At 58.5% G+C, this 22,339-nt stretch overlaps 2 protein-coding genes across 3 annotated transcripts; one reads left to right on the forward strand and one right to left on the reverse strand.

Moving 5' to 3' along the window:
* The first annotated feature begins 132 nt into the window (after positions 1-132).
* Positions 133-10,392, forward strand: RER1 (retention in endoplasmic reticulum sorting receptor 1). The gene is made up of 7 exons (XM_070385085.1): positions 133-291; positions 3,558-3,639; positions 4,648-4,752; positions 6,314-6,413; positions 7,587-7,665; positions 8,865-9,000; positions 9,545-10,392. The coding sequence occupies exons 2-7, from the start codon at positions 3,559-3,561 to the stop codon at positions 9,632-9,634; spliced, it is 591 nt and encodes a 196-aa protein (XP_070241186.1). The 5' UTR covers positions 133-291; position 3,558; the 3' UTR covers positions 9,635-10,392.
* Positions 10,352-15,939, reverse strand: PEX10 (peroxisomal biogenesis factor 10). Of its 2 annotated transcripts, XM_070385084.1 has the most exons (6): positions 15,732-15,939; positions 14,762-14,842; positions 14,003-14,403; positions 12,681-12,856; positions 12,447-12,582; positions 11,492-11,708 (listed from the first exon to the last, which is right to left on the reverse strand). In XM_070385084.1, the coding sequence occupies exons 1-6, from the start codon at positions 15,841-15,843 to the stop codon at positions 11,640-11,642; spliced, it is 975 nt and encodes a 324-aa protein (XP_070241185.1). In that variant the 5' UTR covers positions 15,844-15,939; the 3' UTR covers positions 11,492-11,639. The 2 variants fall into 2 exon arrangements, with proteins under 2 accessions (XP_070241184.1, XP_070241185.1); XM_070385083.1 differs by lacking the exon at positions 12,681-12,856 and having other exon boundaries at positions 10,352-11,708; positions 15,732-15,936.
* Positions 15,940-22,339: the final 6,400 nt, after the last annotated feature.

Raw genomic sequence — 22,339 nt, forward strand, 5'->3', positions numbered from 1 at the left:
GACGCGAATGCGCTTGCGCAGCATGGCGAATTTCCGCCGCTTACGTCTCTTCCGCCTACGTGACAGCCCAGCCAACGGCCTGGGCGCTCGCACAGGAAGCGGAAATGGTTGGAGGCTCACGGCCCCGCCCCGGCGGCCATCTTGGAAGCCCGGGAGGCGGTGCCGCGCAGGACTGAGCGGAAGTGCTCGGTTGCCCCTTCCCGGACCGAGCGAAACGCCGGCGCGGCAGCCACCCGCGTCCTCCTTCCCGCGGCCCTCGGGAGACCGCGTTCGGCCGCAGTGGACCGCGAGGTGCTGGCGGGCGGGGCGGGGCTGGGGTCGGGCGGGTGCCGTGGTCCTGAGGGGCGCGCGTGAGACTGGGGCAGGGCCGGACCCCCGGGGTCGCCGCGGTGACCGGCTCCAGTTCCCTGGCAGCGCGTCCTGGGAGGGGTCGGCTGCCTGCCCGGGGCCGTGGGACCTCGGTGTCCTCGCCGATCCAGGGCGGCCTGCGGGACTTGGGTAGGAAGCGCCGCGGTGGACTTGGGTCGCTCGGGGTCGAGTCCTGGCCCTTCTGCACACCGAAGATCCCGAGCGCTCGGGCTAACCCGCCCGACGGCGCCCCGCGTGCTGTCCCACAGCTGCCCCCGGAAACCTGCCCCAGGCACATAGGCCTGGGAGCGTCCCTGGGCGCCTGCTATTCGGTCGGATTGGTCTCATTCCCGGAGATGTGTAAGGTGGAGCTCTCCTTGTAGGTGAATATAGGGCCCCCAGGTCTTGGTGGTGCAGGCGTGGTGGAGACGGGAAGGTGGTCGTGCCCAGGGAAAGGAGCCGGCCGTGAGCCCTGGCCGAGCACTCGGGTGGGTGAGGTCTGGAAGGGCCTTTCAGCGAAGAGAACAACATCGGAGGATGAAAGTGTGGGAAATTACCAGGCTCGGGACCCGGGAGAAAGGGGGCAGGGGATGAGGGGAGACATAGAGGGAACCAAACGGTGCCAGGCAGGACTGTCCTCGGTGTGGGATGCGTCTGCGTGGGGACAGCTCCACAGACAGGTGCAGTGATGACTCTGGTACAATGCCCACAAACCTGCATAAGTGATACTCCTGGTCTCTGTTTGGAACAGTTTGATCTTGTTTTTTTCTTTGTTTCCTTTGTGGCTGAGCCTGAGGCAGTGACATCCGACAGAGAACTTAACCCACTGCTAGCTCTGTGTCTGGCCTCATGGATAACGGAGCCGGCAGTGGAGGGACAAGGCTCCCCTTCCAGGAGCTTGCATTCTAGTAGGAGGAAATAGAGAAATGAGGCAGAAAGCAGTCAGAAGTGGCCTTGGAACTGCAGAGGACTGCAGACACCCCAGCTGTGTGACGGCCACCCTGATTGGAAACAAGTCCGAACAAGGCCAGCTTGCTGCCTTCCTCCTGGGGGTGCTTCTGGTTAGAACCGGGCCCCACACTGGTTCTAACAAGGCTGGCTGCTGACTCCCCACCAAAGGCCTGGGGGGCGGTGCTGAGATGCTGTGGCCCTGTTTCACAGACTGGAGTGGGGAGGGCCACAGTGGCCTGCGAGTCACGCCATAGACAGGCCATTTGATCCAAAGTTCACCTTCTTAATGTTGATGGGAGTTCAGCCAAGGCGTGGAGTTATGTTAATGTAAATGTCTTATGTCAGGTGACCTGAAGTTGGTCAACATGTCGTGGGCAGATCTTTCACACATTCAGTTAAGAGAACGAGACTTAGAAGCGGTTGTCTCTGTGTAGGGCATACTTTAGAGGAATAGCAGGTGTTTGTCTAATGTTAATTTTAATACCTCAATTCAAGTAAAGGCATTTAAATGGTAGACACTTTAGTCATAAAAAAGTAAAATAGGGAAAAATTTGTATGGAATCGTAGGATAAATGATGTTACTGATACAGCTTTCTTCTGGCCTGACTTTGGTCTAAATAGCGTGGCTGGCCTTCTCTAATTTAGCCCTTTTGAAAATAGGAAATTTTCCCCAGTTGAATATAAAGGCAAACTTCCCCAAAAGACAGGGCTAGGAGCTACAGTTCACTGTGGCTCCCAGGAAAGCAAAGGGCATTTCTGGGTCTCCTTGGCACTCTGCCCCTCCACTGCTGGGCTCCAGGAAATGGTGTTACGGAATCAGAGTAGACGTTCTAGCACAGATGTGCTGGTGCTTGTGGGATTGCTCAGATTATCTGCATATCAAAGTTGTACTGTTGACCCTTGAACAGCATGGATTTGTACTGCACGGGTCCACTCTCGTGTGGATTTTTTTCATGAGAACAGTACCGCAGTACTGCACAATCTGCGATTGGTTGAACTGCAGGTCCAGAGACTGACTCTAAAGTTATACTTGGATCGTTGACTGCTGGGGCTGACGCCCCTGCGTTTGTTCAAGGACCCACTGCAATTGGTACTGTGTTCCATCTGGGATCTAGGATCATGTTGTGAGCCTGCTAACTAGCGGGTGCATTCAGGGAGGATGTGCAGATCCAGGCTCTAGCCTGGCAGTGAAGAGGCCGAACAAGGCTCAGACCGTTGGACGCCTCAGGTGTCTGCCCAAATGGGAAGGGCTGCTGTGCCACCTTCCAGATGAGGAACGGTGGCTGCATGACCATACCACTCAGGGGCAGTGGGCTCCATGTTGGAGTCCACTTCTGGTCCCCAGCCCTGCCATGGTGCCACAGGTGGGGAGGAAGCCGCCCATGGTATGGGGGCAGTGAGAGCTTGTCCCTAGCATCTTCACCAGCTTTGGACTGGCATGGCCTTCTGCCCTCTGCTTCCTTTTTGTTCTGCGGTTCAGGTGGGGGCCATGCTGGGCTGCAGGAGCCAAGGCCAGAGCTGCTCTTGACTTTGAGCAAGTGGCCTGGACTGTCTGAGGCTGACGTGCTGCTGTGGCATAGGGGTGACGGTGCCCACCCTTCTCTTGGCGATTTGGGCTCTCATGTGCTGAGTCCTCATGGAGTCGCGCGGTCGGATGAAGTAGTCAGGAGCAGATAGGGTTACCTCCACGCACAGATAAGGAACTGGGGCGCAGACAGACGGCTACTGGGAATCCTGGCCATGGAGTGGGGACCTGGTCTGGACAGGGCCTGGCACCATGGGGAGCAGCCTGGACAGAGACCAGGTGGGGCCTAGAGAAGAGGGGCTACTTGGGAGCCTGTGGAGCGGCAGGAGGAGATGCTGGCAGCGGGCGAGTCTGGAGAGCCTTGGGGAGGTGGGTGTAGCCACCTGTGCTGCAGACTGGCCCCAGGGAATGTGTCCACAGGACTTTGTAGCCAGCGGGGTGGCCCTGGGACTGGTGGGAGGAGTGTGAGCAGGTGACAGGAGCGGAAATGAAAGTCCACCGGCGCTGCTTTGCATGTCATGTGGCCTCCTGGCTCCACCAGAGCATGTTGCTGGCTTCTTTCTCTTTCCTGGATGACTCGTGGTAAAGACACAGGCCGGAAGCCTCCACGTGTGTGAAATAGTGAATACTGGAAAAACCTGCTCGGTGGTGTTGATGGAAATAGGGCAGTGATTAGGTGCTTGAATGCTGTTTATTTAGTATAAAAGTGTTTTGTGTTTTTCTTGGTTTACAGAATGTCTGAAGGTGACAGTGTGGGAGATTCTGTCCATGGGAAGCCGTCTGTGGTCTACAGATTTTTCACACGACTTGGACAGGTTGGTTTGGGGTTGCAGAGCTGTATACACATTTAAGGAGAAGGCAGTGGCACCCCACTCCAATACTCTTGCCTGGAAAATCCCTTGGACGGAGGAGCCTGGTAGGCTGCAGTCCATGGGGTTGCTAGGAGTCGGACACGACTAAACGACCTCACTTTCACTTTTCACTTTCATGCACTGGAGAAGGAAATGGCAACCCACTCCAGTGTTCTTGCCTGGAGAATCCCAGGGACGGCGGAGCCTGGTGAGCTGCCGTCTATGGGGTCTCACAGAGTCAGACAGGACTGAAGCGACTTAGCAGCAGCAGCCACATTTAAATGAGACTTGACCCTGGGGCATTTCCCCATGGAGTGTAAGTGTCCTGGTAGCCCCCCTGGGGCTAAACTAAAACTGTGTTGACTTTTAAAAGAAAAAAAAATAGCATCTGGAAAACTTGATAATTATTGAAGCCAGGTCATGGGCCTCTGTGGGCACACATTCTCTCTTATGAATGAATAAAATTTTTCATAATTAGAACTTAAAAATCGGAATTAATTTCAAATCAAAATGAGAATGCAGACGTGTATATTAGTTAAATACTTACACAGATGTACACACGTACGTAGACATGTGTGCACATGTGTGAATCTAGGAATTTGGCCATTTGCTCTGCAGCTGTGTCCATTCCTCGCCCCCTGCCCCTCCACTGCTGGGCGGGCGGGACTGGCTCCAGGGTAAGCGGCTACGGGACAGGACCTGCCGCTGAGCCCCAGGTGCAGAGTGGTAACATTCCTCTGTCTCTGCTGTCCTCTCTGTCTCCCCACGATGGCCTCTCGGGCCGATGCTGTGGGGCCATCGGCTGTGAGAGAGATCTGTAATATCTTTGGTTAAAGAACAAGTGCGTCTCCAGAACTGTCGCAAGTAACTTTTGGATTAATTGTAGTCACCGCTCGGCGCGCAGGTCAGCAGCAGGCGTGCTGTGCAGCGGGAACCCCAGGGCGGCCGTAACACAGTCTGTGTCCCTCCTAGATCTACCAGTCCTGGCTGGACAAGTCTACGCCACACACGGCCGTGAGATGGGTGGTGACGCTGGGCCTGAGCTTCATCTACATGATCCGCGTTTACCTGCTGCAGGTCGGTGGGGCGGGACCTGGCCTGGTGTGCAGGTGGGAGGGTTGTTTCTCCTTCTGTCTCTGGGGTAGAAGTGTCCTGGTCTGCTCAGGGGACCTCCTGGTACCCCTTGGCTGGGCCTCCTGGGGGCTGGGGACAAACTCACCTTCTGGACTGGCCACCTCATTCCCTGGGTGCATGAGACAGGCTGGCATCCGAGGAAGACCAGGTGAGATGACTGAGGGCTCTCCCAGGGGCCGGGCGTCCTCCCTGAACCCTGAGAGCAGGGAGGCTTAGGCCTCGTCCGGGGCTTTTTGCCCTGGGCAGGACAGCTGTTTCCTCCATGAGAGCAGACCCATCTTCCTGGGTGTCTCCCAGGTTAAGAAGGATGGGTGTGAGGACAGGTACTCCACCCATTGGACACTGCCCTGCGTCCAGCCCTGGGGGAAACTGTCCCCTCGGCCGAGTGTAGAGACTCATCCTTGGTGGTGGTGCTTGTGTCTGTGTTTCTGAGAGGAAGCCTAACCCTGCTCAGTGCAGAGGTGGCAGGCCTGGAGCAGCTCTGCAGCAGGCACGGTTTGTGTCGGCAGTCTACAGTTAATGTTGTTTGCTGTGCTTGGGTTTAGGTGTTCTTAAGAAATTGGACCTTGGTCCAGTCTTCATGGAAAGAGTGACCTCGAAACCTTGAATTGGGGGATTTGGGCAGGATGGGGGTGTGTTTCGTACAGGCTAGTTTCCCAGGTTAGACTCACCAAGTCCATGCCTGATTTGACATCCCTCCAGCCTCAACTCAGCTGTTAATTTTTCACATCTAGGATTTTGTTGTCTCACTTGAACATTTTTTAAGGTATCAGGACATCAAATGCCAGCGTGACAGATCTCAACTGGTTTGTGTGAAAACATTTGGGCTTTTAGAATTGGTCATGCAGCGCAGTTCTGGTTCTCATTGGATAAACTCACTCCTTTAAGAATGAGCTGAGGACTTCCCTGGCAGTCCAGTGGTTAGGACCTCCAGTGCGGGGCCCAGGTTCGATCCTTGGTCGGGGAACTAAGATGCCGTGTTCCATGCGACCAAGAAGTCCAGTGGCAGACGTACGCCCTCCTCTGTGTCTCCTGAGGAAGGTTTTTCTCCGTAATACTCTGAGTCGTTGGTTTCCTGATTTTCTGGTTCTGGATTTCTTCTGGGCAGAGGTTGTGAGCAGTCCTCGCACGGTGTGTGTGGTGCCAGCCACCTGCTGCAGGGAGCTGAACTCTCAGGTCTTGGGCTGGTTCGGGGCCTGTGTCCAGGTTGGGGGCTGCTGGCGAGGACAGACCTGTGACCTGGGTGTGCAGCTTGGGTGTGTGGCTTTGTGAAGCACCCTGTTTCTGCTATCTTCTGGGGCTCTGGTGGCTTCAGGTTTTGGGTGCATTTAACCGGACGCTGGCTTGTCCATGCTTAAGACCCACAATGCAGCCTGAGACTCACTGTCACTGTGGTCGCTCACTGCTCTTCTGTCACTTGTTCTGAGCTTGTGTCCACGTGGGTTCAGTCCAGATGAGGACTGGGTTCAGGGTGGCCTCACTGACCGTGTTCCTTCTCTTCTAGGGTTGGTACATCGTGACCTATGCCTTGGGAATCTACCACCTGAATCTGTTCATAGCTTTCCTTTCTCCAAAAGTGGACCCTTCGTTAATGGAAGATTCAGGTACAGTGAAGTGTGCCTCCTTTGCTCTTTGGGGAGAGTTGTGATTTTATGTGCTTCACAGAACTTTTTTCTCCAGAAACATTTGAAATCTCAACTTTGGAGACTGTTCTTTAGGTGTTTAAAATGTACTTGGAACTTCTGTGATTCTGGCAAGTTTGTTTGTAGAAGGACTTGATAAACCCTGTCACAGTCACAGGAGGTGGGCGCTTTTTCCTTTCTGTGTTTGGCAGATGAGGAAACTGAGCCTTGGGGCTCTGTAGCCGGTTCAGGGGTGGGATGGAGGGGTAGGGTGGGGGTGAGCCGGGGCCTGCCTCCTGGGCAGGTGGCCTAGCCAGGGTCCCTTCTCGCAAAAGCAGGCATCCATACTGGTTGGCGTGGCTCACTGAGGCCACTGGCCCCAATGTCCCAGGACAGTGGGTTGAAGAGTTCTTGGCTCTGGCTGCTCCTGGCATACCTGGGCCAGATGGAGGCCTCAGTGCATGCCTGCCAGCCAGCTGGGGATGAGGTGGTGCATGACCAGATGCTGAGGCCTTCATTTGGGCCAACGCTGCCATGTTGGTAACACCCGCTGCAGCTCCTGTGGAGCCCATGGGATCCTGCTTGTTGTGGCAGAGACACTGTCCAGACTGCAGATCGTGACTAGAACAGTGTGTTTTCTCTGTGGAGTATCTGATGGAAATATCAAAGGAAACAACCCTTTCATTTACTGTTGCCATTTGGGGAATTAGAAAGCAAGAGGCCTGTCTGTAGGCCTCAGTTTCTCCATGTGTCACTGGGGAGGGCACCTTCCTGGGTGGGGTGGGGTGGGATTCCTGGCTCGTGGCGGAGGGCAGCTGTCCCGAGCCCAGCGCCCTCTCGAGCCAACACGGCTCCCGCCTCTGCCTGCTCGTGGCTGTGTGTGCTCATCTCTCCCCTTCCCTTCAGGTCTCATGTCGTCCGGTTGATGGGTTCCTGAAAATTGGCATGGGGTGAATTTTTTACACGATCTCTTGAAGTAGTCTTAACAAGAAATTCTCGTACAAATCTAAAGCTGTGAATGTTTCTAAATCAGCCGAAATTTTTGTTAAAGTCTGGGTTTCACGTGTCAGGGCTGTTGGTTCAAAGCCCTAGGGAGCTTAGAGCTGTAGGAAGGACGGGACTGCCCGCCTCACCCTGCTGACTCTGACCTTTCAGACGACGGCCCCTCATTACCCACCAAACAGAACGAGGAGTTCCGACCCTTCATCAGGAGGCTCCCAGAGTTTAAGTTCTGGTGAGTCCCTCATCCCCCGTGGTCCTGCCCCCGTGTTCATCTCGCCCCACCCTTGTACCACCACCTGTGCTCCTCCCCGTGTGTTCCCCCTTTTTCTTCCACACGGTCCTTCTCACGTGCTCTCTGTGCTGCCCGCCATCCCGTGCTCCTCCCCCCATGCTCCTCCCCGCTGTGCTTGTTTCCACATGTGGCTCTGAGCTGGGCAGGTGTTTTGGTTCTGGTGAGCTGGCAGCCTAGACTCCTCAGAGAAACGCCAGCTCTAGTGTGTTTCCCTGTCTTGGACGTTGTCTCACCCAGAATGTGAGATATGCCTGCTGGGCATGGAGGGTCCTAGGGGCCTCCAGGGCCCACCCTGCTCTGGGTTGCAAAGTAACATCATTGTGCCTTGAAGCCACAAAAAGGGGGCTGCTTCGGGGTGGAGGGTCCTGGGTAGGTGACTGACTCGGCCTCTGGGGGTACGCTGCTGTGCACTGAGGGGACTAGCTCCCTCCCCGCTTGGTTCTTGGATGACCTGAGCACAGGGCAGGTGTTGGTGTGAAGAGGGGTTGACTTGTCTGTAGGCCTCCTGGAGGTGGTCCCGTGTGTGTGATGTAATGATGAGTGTGAGAGGGGGGTGGAGATGACCCCGCTGGCTGGGGAAGTGGGAGGGTCTGTGAGTGTGTCCGTCCTGTTCTGTGCCATTGGCGTCTTCACCCTGCCCTCCTGGTGCGGGTGCAGCCCCAGTTGGGTGTGAAGTGCTGGGCCTAGGGCTCCTAGGGGAGGGGTGGGAAGCAGGCGAGGCTGGGTCCTGTCTGCGCTCTGGGGTAGCCTTTGCGTGCTAGAAAGGGAGAGCCAGGTGCACTTGAAGTAGGGCTGCGACCCTGGAGTGCTTGACCCTGAGCTGGAGGGCGGGTGGCCCTGAGGTCTAGTTGCACCTGTTTGACGGGATGCTGCTTGGCCACGGGGACAGCCTGCCAGGCATGTGGGACTTGGGCTGGAGGCTTGGGACTGGGTTTCTAGACGTGCCCCTGCAGCACATGGCATCCCTGTCCAGCCACCAGCCTGAGCAGCACCAGCACCCCCACTGCTCATTTTACGCTTTGCGTCTGTGTCACATGTGGTACGTGACACACGCCACACGTAGCTCCCACCCGCTTCTGGAGGAGACCCCGCCCCCCAGGGCCGCCTCCTGTGCTGACCACTGACCTCTCCTTCCACAGGCACGCGGCGACCAAGGGCATCTTGGTGGCCATGGTGTGCACCTTCTTTGAGGCCTTCAACGTCCCGGTGTTCTGGCCCATCCTGGTGATGTACTTCATCATGCTGTTCTGTATCACCATGAAGAGGCAGATAAAGGTAAAGCTCAGGTGCTGCTGTGCCGTGAGACAGCATGCCTGGCGTCAGGAGCTCTGAGCTACGCTTCGGTCCGAGACACCGGGGCTGTGCAGTCTGGTGGGTGTGTGCGCTTGCCACTGGCATGAGCCACAGCCGCTGTGTCTGGTCCGTGTACAGGGCCAGGTCCTCAGCACAGCCTCAGGTCACACCCTCAGGTCTGGCACATCATCCAGGGGACAGTCAGGGCCCAGGATGCGTCATGTGATGCCACCATCACCCTAAGCCATACTTGGTGACAGGGCGGCTCCGCTTTGTCCTTTTCTTCCCCAATCCCAGGTCCCCAGCTTAGTAGCTCTAGTTTGTTCTGCACACAGGGTGGGGGTCATGAAACCTGTCTCCTACCCCTGAGGTTTCTAGCAGCTCAGCTGGCTCAGCCAGGCGGTAGGGGGACGGGGTGTCTGAGGAGCCCTGGCTTCCTGCCTGCGTGCAGCAAAGATGGGCTCAGAGCTGGAGGGGAGTTGGGCCATGGGGAGGCCATGCTGAGATGTTTGTCTGTCTGTCCCAGCACATGATCAAGTACCGGTACATCCCATTCACGCACGGCAAGAGGACATACAAGGGCAAAGAGGACGCGGGCAAGACATTCGCCAGCTAGACGGCCACCTGCCACCTCACGGCGCCTTCTCTTCTCACATACAGTAGTTGAGTACAAGGGAGTTATTTTCTTTCTAAAAAGAAGCTTCGATTATTTGTAACTGAAGTATCAGGTTTTTGAAGAAACTGGCATTTAAACCGAATCGCATTGATTTATTTTCCAGCCGGTCAGGTGTGCAGACGCCGGACTTGTAGTGGAACGCAGGCTGGGGGACAGCCGGGTGGTCTGGGGAGGGTGGGTGGCCGGCCGGCCGGCTGGCGGTGGGGTCAAGCCCGCAGAGGGATCTAGGACGCCTGGCTGCTGCCTCTGAGGATGCCTGCCGCCCGCGTGGAGGATGCGCGCCCACCGGAGCAGCCGCTCCCTTAGCTTCGGGTTCCAATGCCAGTTTCCCAGTTCATCTCACGGGAGATGTGTCGAGTTGGCCTCTACCATGATGACTCAAAACTTTGTTCTTAACCACCATGATTGCTTTTGAGGGCCTGGAATTACAAATATATATTTTAATTGTTTGAGGTTATTTTGACACCTTTCTTTGATACGTCAAGAGTTGTTTTAAGTGTGTTCTCGGCAGCAGCCCCTTTCAGAGGCATCTGGCAGGAGGGCCAGTGCCGTGGGCTTTAACACACGGCTTCTCACTTTCTACGGGGAAACAACTTTAACCTGCATGTCAGCTTTTTTGATGTGATAAAAACCAATACTCGTAAACATTTTACTAAGTGACTTTTTAATTCCAACTTTATTAAAGACAATGTCCCCGCTCTTGTGTAGTCTCTATCTAACCCACCACAGCTCCTGCACCACGAGGGCCCGCGGGGCGCCCAGCCGCCCTGGGAGGTGGTCACACTGCCACGCCGCTGACTCCCGGCTCCAAGCGCCGTTTCCATCTGTCTCGGTTTTGGACCTCAAGTGTTCCCCTCATGGCTTCTTTTTTGCCAGTTTTTGCAAATCTGAACTAAGCAGCTCTTGCTTTTAAGAGGCCACATGAAGATCTTTGTGTACCTGACCCGAATTTTAAACTTCACACGTAAATGATGTTCAGATCAGTACCTGTTACCAGGCCGTGGCAGCTGCAGCGCTTGTGCTCTCGACTTGCTCATACTGTTGTCCCAGTAAGTGCGCTGATGTGAGACTTGACGGCAACTTGCAGCCACTCGTTGACAGTGTGAGGATGGGGTTTAGGACCCACGGAGCCTCCCCCTGTGCTCCTACCTGCCTGGAGCAGGGCCCGCGGTCACAGCCCGTCTGTGGGGCTGACCTCCGCCTCTTGAGGGCCTTGGCCACCAAGTCATGTGGAGAAGAGGCCCTTCCACATGGGTGTGTGCACCCCTCACAGCGTCAGCACACCAGCACTTCTGTGGAATTGGTGCTGTAAGGATGCCTACGCCAAAATCCAGTCTGCAGGATTTAAGCAGATCTAAAAACCTGAAGATAACAAAGGTGGCAGGAAGCAGGCTGGCCACAGTGGTGAGTGGTGACGGCAAGCTGGCTGGCCTGCTAGGTGCTCCACGTGGGAGGAGACCCCTCCTGTGGTGAGGCTGGAACACACACTGCCGTGTTCTAGAATGGGAAGCAGACTTGACCATTCACTAGAAGGCATGTGCCAGAGGTGTTACGGTTGATGACAGCTTCTGGCTTTCTGGGAACAGTTGTGCTCCCGCCCTCCAAAGCCAGCTTCAGTGACAAGGGTGAAGTCTGTGGGTCTTCTGGGCTGCAGGATTATCATGCTGGGAAAGCAAACTGCTGGTGCTGGGCTCCAGGTCAGTCAGGCCCCGCCCTATGAGTGACTGGTTTGGGGAAGGGAGGGGCGTTCTGAGGGTGGACTGGCCGCCCAGCAGGTCCCCACCCAGCCTGCCCTGCAGGCCTGCATTAGCCAGGTCCAAGTCCAGGTCCGGCGCCCATCCTCCTGGCAGCTGGCACGGTATCACACGTGACAAAAGTCTTGAGACTTTCTTGATGTCTGTGCAGGTGAAGTCGACAAGAATAAGACTGCTCTTCCAGCAAGGGGTCAGCGGTAGTGCCGCAGGTAGACCAGCTTCTGGGGGAGGAACTTCTCCCTGCAGAGGGGACACTCCGTCTGGGGAGAGGGGGGACAGTCACAGGCCGCACCCGGCACAGCATCTCCAATAAAACAGGGATGTACCCACGTCTCTTAGAGCATTTTTTGAGACATTGCGGGCAGTCGGGGCGCATGGCAGGGACAGTGACCAGTGAGGGGACGGTGAGGCCACAGGTGATGCGGGATGGGGAGGGTGCTTGGCCGTTGAAGGACCATGGCTACCCAGAGCCTCCCAGGAGTTTTGGGGTGTGAACTTGAGTGTCCTGTCCCCACCCCTTGGGACTGGGTCCCTCCTGTGAGGGCACGTGCCCCACATGGGCCGTGTGGGAGGCAGTGCCTGTGTTCCTGGGGCCTCTGCAGGGTGGCCTGGACCCCAGGAGGAGGCTGCAGCACCCCCGCCCCTGGGGCCCTGTGGGCTGAGGAACCAGGCAGGCTGGGCCTCAGGCCCCCGGAAGAGATGGGGAGGTACACGGGGGCCCGGGGGCTGCCCCTGCCCGGAACCATTACAGGCCTACGAGCTAAGTCCCCTGCTCTGGCCCCCTGGCTTGCTGGACCGTACACTCCAAGGTCTCAAGGCTGAGCTCTGGCCCCAGGACTCTAGGGCCTACCTTTCTGGGTTGGAGCTTCACCTTTCACCAGTGCAGTGCCCTGACTCCAGACATTGCCCTGGGTCCAGCCTACCTGGAGGCTTCTAGAAGTACGCCCCTACCCCAAATGACAGGCGGTTTTGGGGACAGGAATGCTCCAGGCGCCCACCTTGGTGTCGCTCCAGTGGGTTATACACTCCCAGCAGAACAGGTGGCCGCAGGGTGTGGCCGTCGAATGCCTGCGTTCCTCCAAGCACAGCGTGCACAGTGGGTTTCTGGAAACTGCTCTTTCCTCTGTATGGTTCCTGGTGGGAGTGGGTGGATGGGACACAACTGAGCCGGAGTCCTGCCGGGCACCTGGGGAGCCAGCCCCTACCCTACGCTGCCGCCCTGCCCCATGCACCTGCGGTGGGACAGGCCGCGCTGCAGCCTCCACTCCCTCCGGGCACGCTGCCTCTGCTGGAAGCCGTAGAGCTGCAGGCCTGCGGCCAGCGCCAGGTGCAGCAGGGACACCAGCCCCAGCAGCTGGTAGCTGGCGCGAACCCGAGGGTCCTCGGCAAGCGGGCGGCGGACACGGAGCTGTCAGAGACCCGGAGGACAGTCACGTGCTCAGAGGGCGCGAGGCACTGAGCAGCCCAAGGGCCTAGCCTTCAGGTGGGATTAAGCCAAGCCTGCCCTCTGGCTGCGGGTTGGGCAGGAGTGCCTGGTGGGCCCAGCACTGAGCAAGGAGGGTGGTGATGGAGCCTGCAGGTCACTGGTTGCAAGCAAGGCATCGTGGGAAGGGGACTGCTAGGCACCCAAGCCTCACAGAAAAGGAACCAGCAAAGAGGCCTGAGCTGGGGAGCCCTGCGGACGGCAGGGGAGCCCTGCATGGCGGATCTGCTATTCAGCCCCATCTGGAAACAGAAGCTCCTGCTTGTATCAAGGCCCTGGGCTGACCGTGTGATTCTGCAGGCTGGGACTCCCAGCCACATCCTCCAATGGAAAGCTACTTGCCCTCCACTGCCGTCTCCTTCCCTAGCTGGGAGCAGGGACTGTCGGGTTAGCCAGACCAGCCAGAGCCCAAGAGGTGGGGCCCTGGTGTCTGTGGAGGAAGAGCCCCCGTGGCTGCCCCGAGGCCCCGAGTGGGTGGCAGTAGCTCGACAGACACCTGACGCAGCGGGCAGTGTGAGGGCAGTGAGCACTGGAGCTGGGAGGAGGCGGCGCAGAGGCACTGGATACCCCTGCCAGGGGAGGCGAGTGGTGGGGAAGAGCCTGGAGACCCTCGGGAGGTGGGGCCCGAGGGGAGGCCTTCCGGATGAACCTTGAAGCCAGGGCATCAGCTGAGACCCAGCAGGGTTGGAGTCCCTGTGGTGGGCGGAGACCACCAAACCTCCCCAGGTGGGAGGCCAGCAGGGATGCTGGTGGCGACGGGGTCCATGTGGTTGCTATCTGGTCACCCTCAGGGGGATGTCCCCAAACCTGACCCTCTGTCAGGACGGCCTGGATGGGGTGGGCATAGGGCCCAGGAGCCCGGGTATACAGCAAGGTGGCCACAGGTACTAGCAGTGGAAAAAAGACTCACCCCACCCTCATCAGGGTTTTTGGAAACCAGACTTCCTCCGGTCTTTTAGGACCCGACAAGACCCATGCTTCCAGTGGGGATTTCAGCTCCAGCCCTGTGACTGCTTGCGGGCATAGTCCCCGAAGAACAGCCTCCGCAGACAAGCCAGACCTGTTACTTACGTAGGTGATGCCTGTGAACCTCTTGGCCAGGTGGTAGAAGGCACCATGGATGTAGAACCAGGCCACGTGGAGACGTTGGAGGCACCCGAGGCCCTGCTTGAGCGCTGACACGGCGCGCAGGAGCACCCCCTGCTGCTGTTCCGTCAGGCCGGCCGTGCACCGGTGCACCCAGCGCCTCATCCCTGACTGGCTGCTGGGGGCCAGGCTGCCCCGCAAGGGCCAGGCGCCATCGCCGGTGGCCTGCAGCTCGTGCTCCAGGTGGAGCAGGGCCTTATCCAGCAGGTAGGGCAGGACGGTGTGCAGCGCCACCAGGATCCCGCGTCGCAGCCTTGAGGGCACGTGGCGCTGTGATGGGCCCACCTGCACGACGCTGACGTATTCCTCCCCAAGGGTCTGGTAGCCTGCAGGGAGAGGGGCCTCAGCGATCTCCTCTACCGGGCCCCCACCTCCCCTCCAAAGGATGATACTCACAGCCCACGCCCTGTGGTAGGGCGCAGTGCTGGGACCCCTCTTGGACCACGGGTTCAGCTGCGGAGAAACAGTCCCAGACAGACGTGACAGGGAACCTCAGGGCTTCCAGAGGCCTGGCCTGGACTCAGGGCCTGGCCCCCACCTAGGGAGGGGTTTGGGCCCCTTCCTTCCCAGAGACTGCATGTGGGCCAGTTGGGGGACACTGTGAAGCACCTCCAGAAAGCTCCCTTTGCAGGCAGCCCTCTCCTGTCCTCGGGGCCCCTCGGGAGGTCGCACTGTGGCCGCTACCTGCTAGTGTGGTGAGGCCGAAGTAGGCGAGATCCGACACCAGCTCTACTTCTCTCCTCCACTCCAGCCACTTCTTCGCACCTAAGAGGAGGAACTGTACGTGTTATTCCTGAGGGGCTGGGGGCCGTGGGGCATGAGGGTCAGAACAATCCTTGCTTCTGCTGCCCAGGCTCAGCCCTGTAGCCCCTGACTTGCCCCCTACACTCTGCTCGCTGCCTGGACTCACACGCTGTTCACTCTTGCCATTGACACCTGCCTCACCTGGGCTCTGAGTGTCCTGAGAACCTACCCACCTGCAGCCATGCCCCCTCCAGGATCCACCTAGGCAACTGCTCTAGAACCCAGGGAACCACAAGGACAGGCAGTGTAACACAGTGACCAGCATCAAACCCGAGCTCCAACACTGCTGGCTGTGAGCTCAGGTGAGTTATATCTCTGGGATCCCCGTTTTTCTGTCTCTGAGGAGGGTAATAGCAGCAGGTCCTCCAGGCAGGCATGTGTTAAAACGAGTTAATGTTCTGAAGCACGGAGAGCAGTGTCTGACATGGAGTAAGTGAACCTGTTAGCAAGATTAATACACGGGCCATTTGTTTTGATCCTGTCGTGTTCCTCTCTTGCTCAAGGCCGGCCCATGGCTACCCGGCCCCAGTGTACAGCTTCCCTTCAGCTGCTCCGAAGGAGCCCGCTGTTGGCTGGAATCTACCCCACGCTATTGCCCCTACACTGGACTCCAACGCCCCTGCTCCACGGTAGCCTCGTGTCAGCAGAGCCGTGAACTCTTCCGCGCCTGGTGCCTGGCCTCCAACCCCGCCCTCTGCAGCAGGGGTCAAAGACCAGAGCACCTGTTCCTTCCTTCAGCTCAGGTCTTGGGGGGCGCACAGGGTCAGACCGAGCCTGCAGAGGGCTGAGCAGCGGGCCTGGGGCTCGTCTCCCCGCCTCGCGCCCCCACGGCCCCCGCAGCGGCCCTCACCTGCTAGGTTGTGTAAGGCGCCGCCCGCCGCGCTCCGCAGCCCGCCGCGGTAGTAGTCGTCCTTCTGCGCCGCGCGGACCACCTCCGGCGGGCTGGCGACCGCGGAAGCCATGGTCAAGGGTTGCAGGGCCGCGGGGATCTTGGGGACCGGGGGACGGGGAGGCGACGCAGGGACCCAGATAGCCACGCCCACGCGGCGGCGCCAGATGACAGAACTGGGCTCGGCGTGCGGCGCAGACCTTGCGCGTCACCGAGGGCGGGGCGGGGCGGGGTTGACAGCCGCGTGGCCAGAGCGGCGCGAACCTGGCCCAGGGTGCACACGCAGGGCTGGAGGGGGCGGGTGAGCCGGGAACTGGTGAGCGGCACAGTGTGGGAAGTGACCGCGGGGACAGCCCCCACAAACTGGGAGAAGCGTCAGAGCCACAGCAGGTGCTGACTCCCCTTGGTGGGGCACTTGGTCGCCCCCGGGGCCGGAAGTAAGGTGGGCTGTGGTCTCCCCGCTCCCTGCAGTTCTCTCTGAGGGGCGCTGGCGCCCCTGTGTTCTAATACCCGCGACGCGCCTGTGGGCCCAGGGAAGGTGCTCTGGGGCTCGGGAGAGGGCAGGGAGCGCGGATTCTTGAACCACGGTGTTTATACTAGCGGCTGCCCCACACGTGCAGACCCCCGACTCCTCTCAGCTGCTCTCAGAGCAGGGACCAAAGAGGGCCGCGGGGGTGAGGGGCGGGGGGTGGAGAGACTGGGAGGCCACGCACCAGAGGGGACAGAGCTAGGAGATCCCGGTGCCCAGGCACAGGCCACAGCTGGACTTGAGCTGCAGTTCAGGGCCCAGGGAGGGGCCTGGGGAGAGGGCAGTGAGAGGAGGCAGTTGGGGTGCCTTAAGGGCTCTGGGTCTGGAGCAGGTTGTGTGTGTGTGTGTGTGCTTGCTCAGTCTGTCCAGCTCTTTTTGCCACCCCATGGACTGTCGCCCGCCAGGCTCCTTTGTCCATGGAATACTCCAGACAAGATGCTGGAGTAGGTTACCATTTCCTCCTCCAGGGGATCTTCTCCACCGAGGGATCAAACCAGAGTCTCCTGTGTCTCCTGCATTAGCAGGCGGGTTCTTTACCACTGAGTCACTTGAGAAGTGAGCAGGCCATCAGTTCAATGACTCTTTGTGTCGGACACGACCGACTCTTTGTGTCCCCATGGACTGCAGCATCAAAGTGTCTGTATGTGTGCCTCAGTGGAGGGGGGTGTAGGGGCGCCCCACAAGGACCAGAGGGCCTTGTCCTTTCGGACCTAAGGGGTAGGAGAGAAAGGAGGCAGGTGACCGAGGGTATAGGGGAACCACCAGGGCCCTGACTTTGGCTGGGAGGGTGTGGGCTGAGACGGGTTGCAGCTCCTGCCTTACTTTTGCTCCCACATGGATGTTGGTGTGGGTATGTGAACAGACAGCACAGCTCAGCTGCACGGAGCCAGCCTGGGGACAGACTCAGGTCTTGTCGGGCTCCACCAGGTGCAGGCAGGCCCCACCTAGAGGGAGGAGACAGGACCTGGGTGGTCCCACAGTCCCTCCTGCTACTGAAGCCCCAGTGACCCTTGGAGTGGTGCCCTTGTCTGTGTACCCTGGTCACAGAGGCCACCCACTGCTTTGGTTTGTAGTCCGGGGTGGACCCTCAGGCAGAGGCCAGGTGGAGACACAAGCCTCACTGGTTTCTGGCCAACTCTCGTGAGACACGCTGACCCCAGAGATGCCCTGGCCTGTGGGTTTGCACAGACAGACAGTGTCCACCAGCACCAAGGTTGATTTGAAGAGGTTTTGTCCCCTTCCTCAGGGTTACCACCTGGTTCCTTCAGAACCGTGAGGGGCGGGCCTCACCTGGGTCACCTCCCCCACTGGCTGGTTCCACCTTCCTGCCTCGCACTGCATGTCCAGGTCTTCCCACCAGCACTGCCACACTGGGCAGGGCAAGGCCAGAAACTGTTACTGTGTGACTGTTCTCAGGGAAGTGGGGCCTGGAATCCAGCTGGGTTCAGGCCACCCCGGGTCTCTTCACGTGCCATGGAGATGGTTAGTTGGGATCCGAGGGCCCCAACTGTGATTTGAGCTTTTTAGGAGGAGGGTCAGAGCCCAGAATGGCCAGCAGGTGGCGCCATCAGCCCACCTGCTCCGCCAGGGTAGCGGTAGACTTGTAGAGGACTGGGTAGTGAGTCTCACCCTAAAGAGTGACTCTGGATCAAAACCGAAGGAGTGAGGCTAGCAGGGTGCAGAGATGCCCACATGACCAAGGAGGGGGATGAGACAGTTTCAGAAGGAAGTCGAGGTGGACGGGAAGTCCCAGCCTGGTCAAGCGTCAGCTGTCCTTGTCCCCTGGTGGTCAGGCAAGTTGGAGCCCCGGGCGTGCGATGGTCTTTTGCTGGAGGCCTCACCATGTGACTTCTGACCAACTCTGGCTCCTGCGACAGGAAGGGGAAGACCTGCAAGGACTTGGCCACTGGGACCAGGCAGATATCTGACCGGGTGTAGACCCCACATGGGGCCTAGACGTCCTCTACTTCATTTGGCTCCCTTTCTGCAGAAGCAGCTGAGCCAGGAACCTGCTGTGACCTCAGCTATGTAACCTCATCTACAGGAACTCACCTGCTCCCTCTGACACCCCTGGGCTTCAGTTTTCTGGTCTGCGGAATGGGGATGCAGATATAAGGAGCTGTTGCTTATAAAGTGCCTATTTTGTGTATATCAGCAGCTGTAAGCTTGGGCAGGGCTGGGGCTGGGTCAATGGGAGTGGGGTCCTCACCTCGCCACTGAATTCAGTCACTTCCTCACACTGTCAGATTGGTCCCTCTTTCGGGACACTTGCTCCTCATTGAGCTCAGCATGGGGGGCAGCCCTATGCACACTCTTGTTTCCCCTGCTCATCTCCCACCCTCCTCCAGCCCCACCCAGCAGCCCAGTGGTCAGGCTGGCCAGCTGATCTGTGTCCCTCTGCTGAGAGACCAGCTTCACTGGATACACCTTGCTTGGGCAGCTGCTGTGCCCTCGAGCCTGGCTCAGGAATACCTGTCCAGAGAAGGAAGGAGAGGCATGGTGGGTCAGCTTGCAGCACTTGATTGTTGCCAAGGTGGTTCGCTGTGTGACCCCCTCCTCCCGAAGCTCCAGGGCATGGGGTCCTCCAAGCATGGCAGGATACCTGGCTGGGTAGACCGCTGCCCTGGGACTGGGGGTGGTCTGCTCCCAGCAGAACCTTTCCTGGAACCCTGGATCCCCTGGCACATCCTATAGCGGGGAGCAGGTGCTTCTCATTGTCTGAGGATGGCTGAGGAGCCAGTGAGGCTGAGATACCAACCTGGGGGTGGCGTGGGGAGACGCAGATGGCTGGGGACCCTGGGTCAGCTTTGCTGTTGGGTCTGGGTCCTTGACTGAGCAGGCACTTTGTGGGGCGTGAAGCAGAGGTGTGCACTGCTGCCTCTGGTGGGGAAGTGGGGGTAGAGTCGGGGGTGGGCTGCTGCAGTTCTGGCCCCAGGTGTGGGGCTGGACTGGCCCAACTCCCCCCTTCCCTACAGCGGGAGGGACTGGCCGTTAAGGTGCAGCTCTCCCTGGGGACAAACCGGAGAACAGGTTCCTCTAGCCAGTGGTGCTGCTGGGCTGGGAGCACACCTTACCCGCCAGGCAGCTGCCTTCTGTGGGTGGCCCCTCAGAACTGAGTTGGGACTCCCACCAGCCCCTGGGGCAAAAGCCTCCCCAACTCCCCCGACCCCCCATCACAAGACCCAGAGCAGCGCCTGGCCAGGGGCTTGTTGGGAGAGGGGACAGGACAGGGGCTGCCTGGGGCTTAAGCTGGCCTGGGAAGTAATGTCGAGAGATTTTGGAGCACAGGCACTGGCCAGGGACTCTGCCAGTGGCCAGGGCCAGTGTGATTCCTGGCTCAATGGGGTGCTTGGACTTGGGGGCCCTGGGCCTCTATCAGGCTTCAAGGGGGAATGGGACAGGAATCTGGGGCTTGAGGGACCAAAGTGGGAAGTGGTACCATCCTTGTGGCAGAGCTGCAACTGAGCTCGGAGAGGCCATGCCTAGTCCAAGGCAGGTGCAAGGTGAACCCCAAGTCTGCCTGGTCCCACATCTGGATCCTGATGGTTTTGCCTGATGCTGGGGAGAAGGTGGAGGTGTGAGAGCAGATGTCATCCTAGGGCTGAGCTGGTTGATAACTGGGGCCTGGACACTAAGGGCCCAAGAAAAAGGTGATCTCGGGGGGCTTCCTGGAGGAGGAGGTTTTGCACTGGCATGTGAGAGAGGGGCTCCACCCACACCAGAGCCCATTCTTCCAGCCTCCCAGGGGGAAAGAGAGGTAAGACAAGCCAGGACCCTGCAAGGTGGGGTACCCTCCACAAGACGGAGGATCCATGGGCACCAGGCAAGGCCAGGGAGGCCTAAAGAGGGTGGCCTGAGAAAGGCCCCTGGCTGGGCACAGGTCACCCACACACACTCCTGTGACTCCAGCCCAGGGAGTGGCATCCGCTAGGGGTGCCACATGTGGACAGGCTCAGGGAGGTCAGTCTTGTCCTGGGAGCTCATCTGCTGGAGGCTCCCTGCAGAAGTCCCCCCTGCCCCGTGTCACTGTCTCCATCACAGTGTCCTCCTAATGGGGCGGGCAAGAGGGCTGCCACCTTTGTGCTGTAGATGGGACCTCAGCAGGTCCTCACCAGCCTCGGCCACAGGATCCTCACCTGCCAAATGGGGGATAGGAAGTCTTACCCGCTGACCCTGGGAGCCTCCAGGCTCCACGTGTGTGCAGTGCGGGCAGCACGGGGCAGCCCGAGGGTTGGTTCCCTCGTGAGCGGCCTGGGGCTGAGTTGCTCAGGGTTTGCAGGGAGGTGGGGCAGCAGGTGGTAAAGGCCTCAGGGGTTTGCAGGCTTCTCAGAAGCAGAAATGCTTTGTCTGTGACTCCAGTGATGGTGCTGAGAGGGCAAGTCCAGAGGATGTCTCCTGTCTGGCTCCCTTGTCTGTTCCCAGTGGGCGTCCGGTGGGCAGCAGCGCTTGGGGGTCTGTGTGGACCGAGCTGTGAAGCCAGGGTGAGTGGATGAGACTGGATGCGCAGCGGGCACGGTCCCCAGCTTGTGCTCGTCGGAAAGTGAGGCTGTGGTCTGTCTCGTCGGCCCCACCGCTGGCCAGGGCTCTGGAGGGAACTGCGCTGGTTTGGACCTCCAAGTCCACTTGGTTCTGAATTTGGGTTTGGGGCACAGGCTGTCCTGACTCACAGTGGGTAGTAGCTGCCAATGACCAGCTCTTCCCACAGCCCCTCTGCAGCCTTGAGGCTGCACTGAGCACCCCCAAGGAGGGATGTTTACTCTCGAAGTAGAAGAGCTGAGGCTACTGAAGGCCCGCAGCCTCCTCACCTGGGATGTGAGGGTCAGGAAGCCACCAGGGCCTGGGGACTGCAAGTGCACTGCAGGGGCTCCCCAGGCAGAAACACAGGAGTGCGGTCCGGTGGCTTCTTTGGTGAGCACCCAGCAAGGCATTGTGTGGACAGAGTGGCTCCCATCTGTTGGAGGCCAGGGGTCGGGAGCTGAGTCCCTCGCAGGAGGCTCTGGGTGCTGTGTGCATCCACAGGCTCCCTGATGTGGCCTGTCTGGGGGCTGTAAAATGACAGTTTACAGTGGAACCTGCCAAGACCCATCCCCGAGACCAGGCTGAGGGGGAACCCCACGAGGTGTCTTTAGTGTTCTCCCCCCGTGCGAGTCTTCCCTTGCATTTGGGAGCTGTGGCCGCGCCCTCACTGCCCAGTGCCACCCAGTGCCCTCTTGACTCACTGGCGCACAGCTGACCAGTCGTCTTCATCCTACCCGGTACCCCCAGGGTGCTCTCTGGTGGTGTTCAGTGCTCATCTTTGGTTTTAGTTATTTTTCAGAATGCATAGAGTGTTTTGTTGCAATCACCTTAAAAGCTTTTTAAATACAATTTTAAAGATTATACTCCATTTACAATTATTACAAAATATTGGCTGTATTCCATGTTGTACAATATATCCTTGTAGACTGTCTTACACTGAATAACTTATACCTCCCAGTCCTCTGTCCCCATATGATCCCTCCTCCCCACCAGAAACCACAAGTTTGTTCTCTATACGCTTAGTATAATCTCCAAGTCCATCCATGTTGCTGCAAATGACATTATTTCATTCTTTTTATGGCTAATATTCCATTGTATATATGTAACATGCATGCACGGAGAAGGTGATGGCACCCCACTCCAGTACTCTTGCCTGGAAAATCTCACAGACGGAGGAGCCTGGTAGGCTGCAGTCCATGGGGTCGCTAAGAGTCGGACACGACTGAGTGACTTCACTTTCACTTTTCACTTCATGCATTGGAGAAGGAAATGGCAACCCACTCCAGTATTCTTGCCTGGAGAATCCCAGGGATGGCGGAGCCTGGTGGGCTGCCGTCTATGGGGTCGCACAGAGTCGGACACAACTGAAGCGACTTAGCAGCAGCAGCAACATGCATGCATGCATGCTCAGTCGCTTTAGTCCTGTCTGACACTTTGCAATCCTATGGACTGTAGCCTGCCAGGCTCCCCTGTCCATGGGACTCTCCAGGCAAGAATACTGGAGTGGGTTGCCATGCCCTCC

Source organism: Bos mutus, chromosome 16, assembly GCF_027580195.1.
Source record: "Bos mutus isolate GX-2022 chromosome 16, NWIPB_WYAK_1.1, whole genome shotgun sequence".
NCBI lineage: Eukaryota > Metazoa > Chordata > Mammalia > Artiodactyla > Bovidae > Bos > Bos mutus.

Coding starts and splice junctions, on each gene's coding strand:
- RER1 (XM_070385085.1), top strand. CDS start 3,559: ATGTCTGAAGGTGACAGTGTGGGAGATTCTGTCCATGGGAAGCCGTCT. Junction 3,640..4,647: donor TTTTCACACGACTTGGACAG/GTTGGTTTGGGG, acceptor TGTCCCTCCTAG/ATCTACCAGTCCTGGCTGGA. Junction 6,414..7,586: donor TTCGTTAATGGAAGATTCAG/GTACAGTGAAGT, acceptor CTGACCTTTCAG/ACGACGGCCCCTCATTACCC.
- PEX10 (XM_070385083.1), bottom strand. CDS start 15,843: ATGGCTTCCGCGGTCGCCAGCCCGCCGGAGGTGGTCCGCGCGGCGCAG. Junction 14,404..14,761: donor CGGCCTCACCACACTAGCAG/GTAGCGGCCACA, acceptor CTCTCCCTGCAG/GCTACCAGACCCTTGGGGAG. Junction 12,583..14,002: donor GGTTCACAGGCATCACCTAC/GTAAGTAACAGG, acceptor CACTCCCACCAG/GAACCATACAGAGGAAAGAG.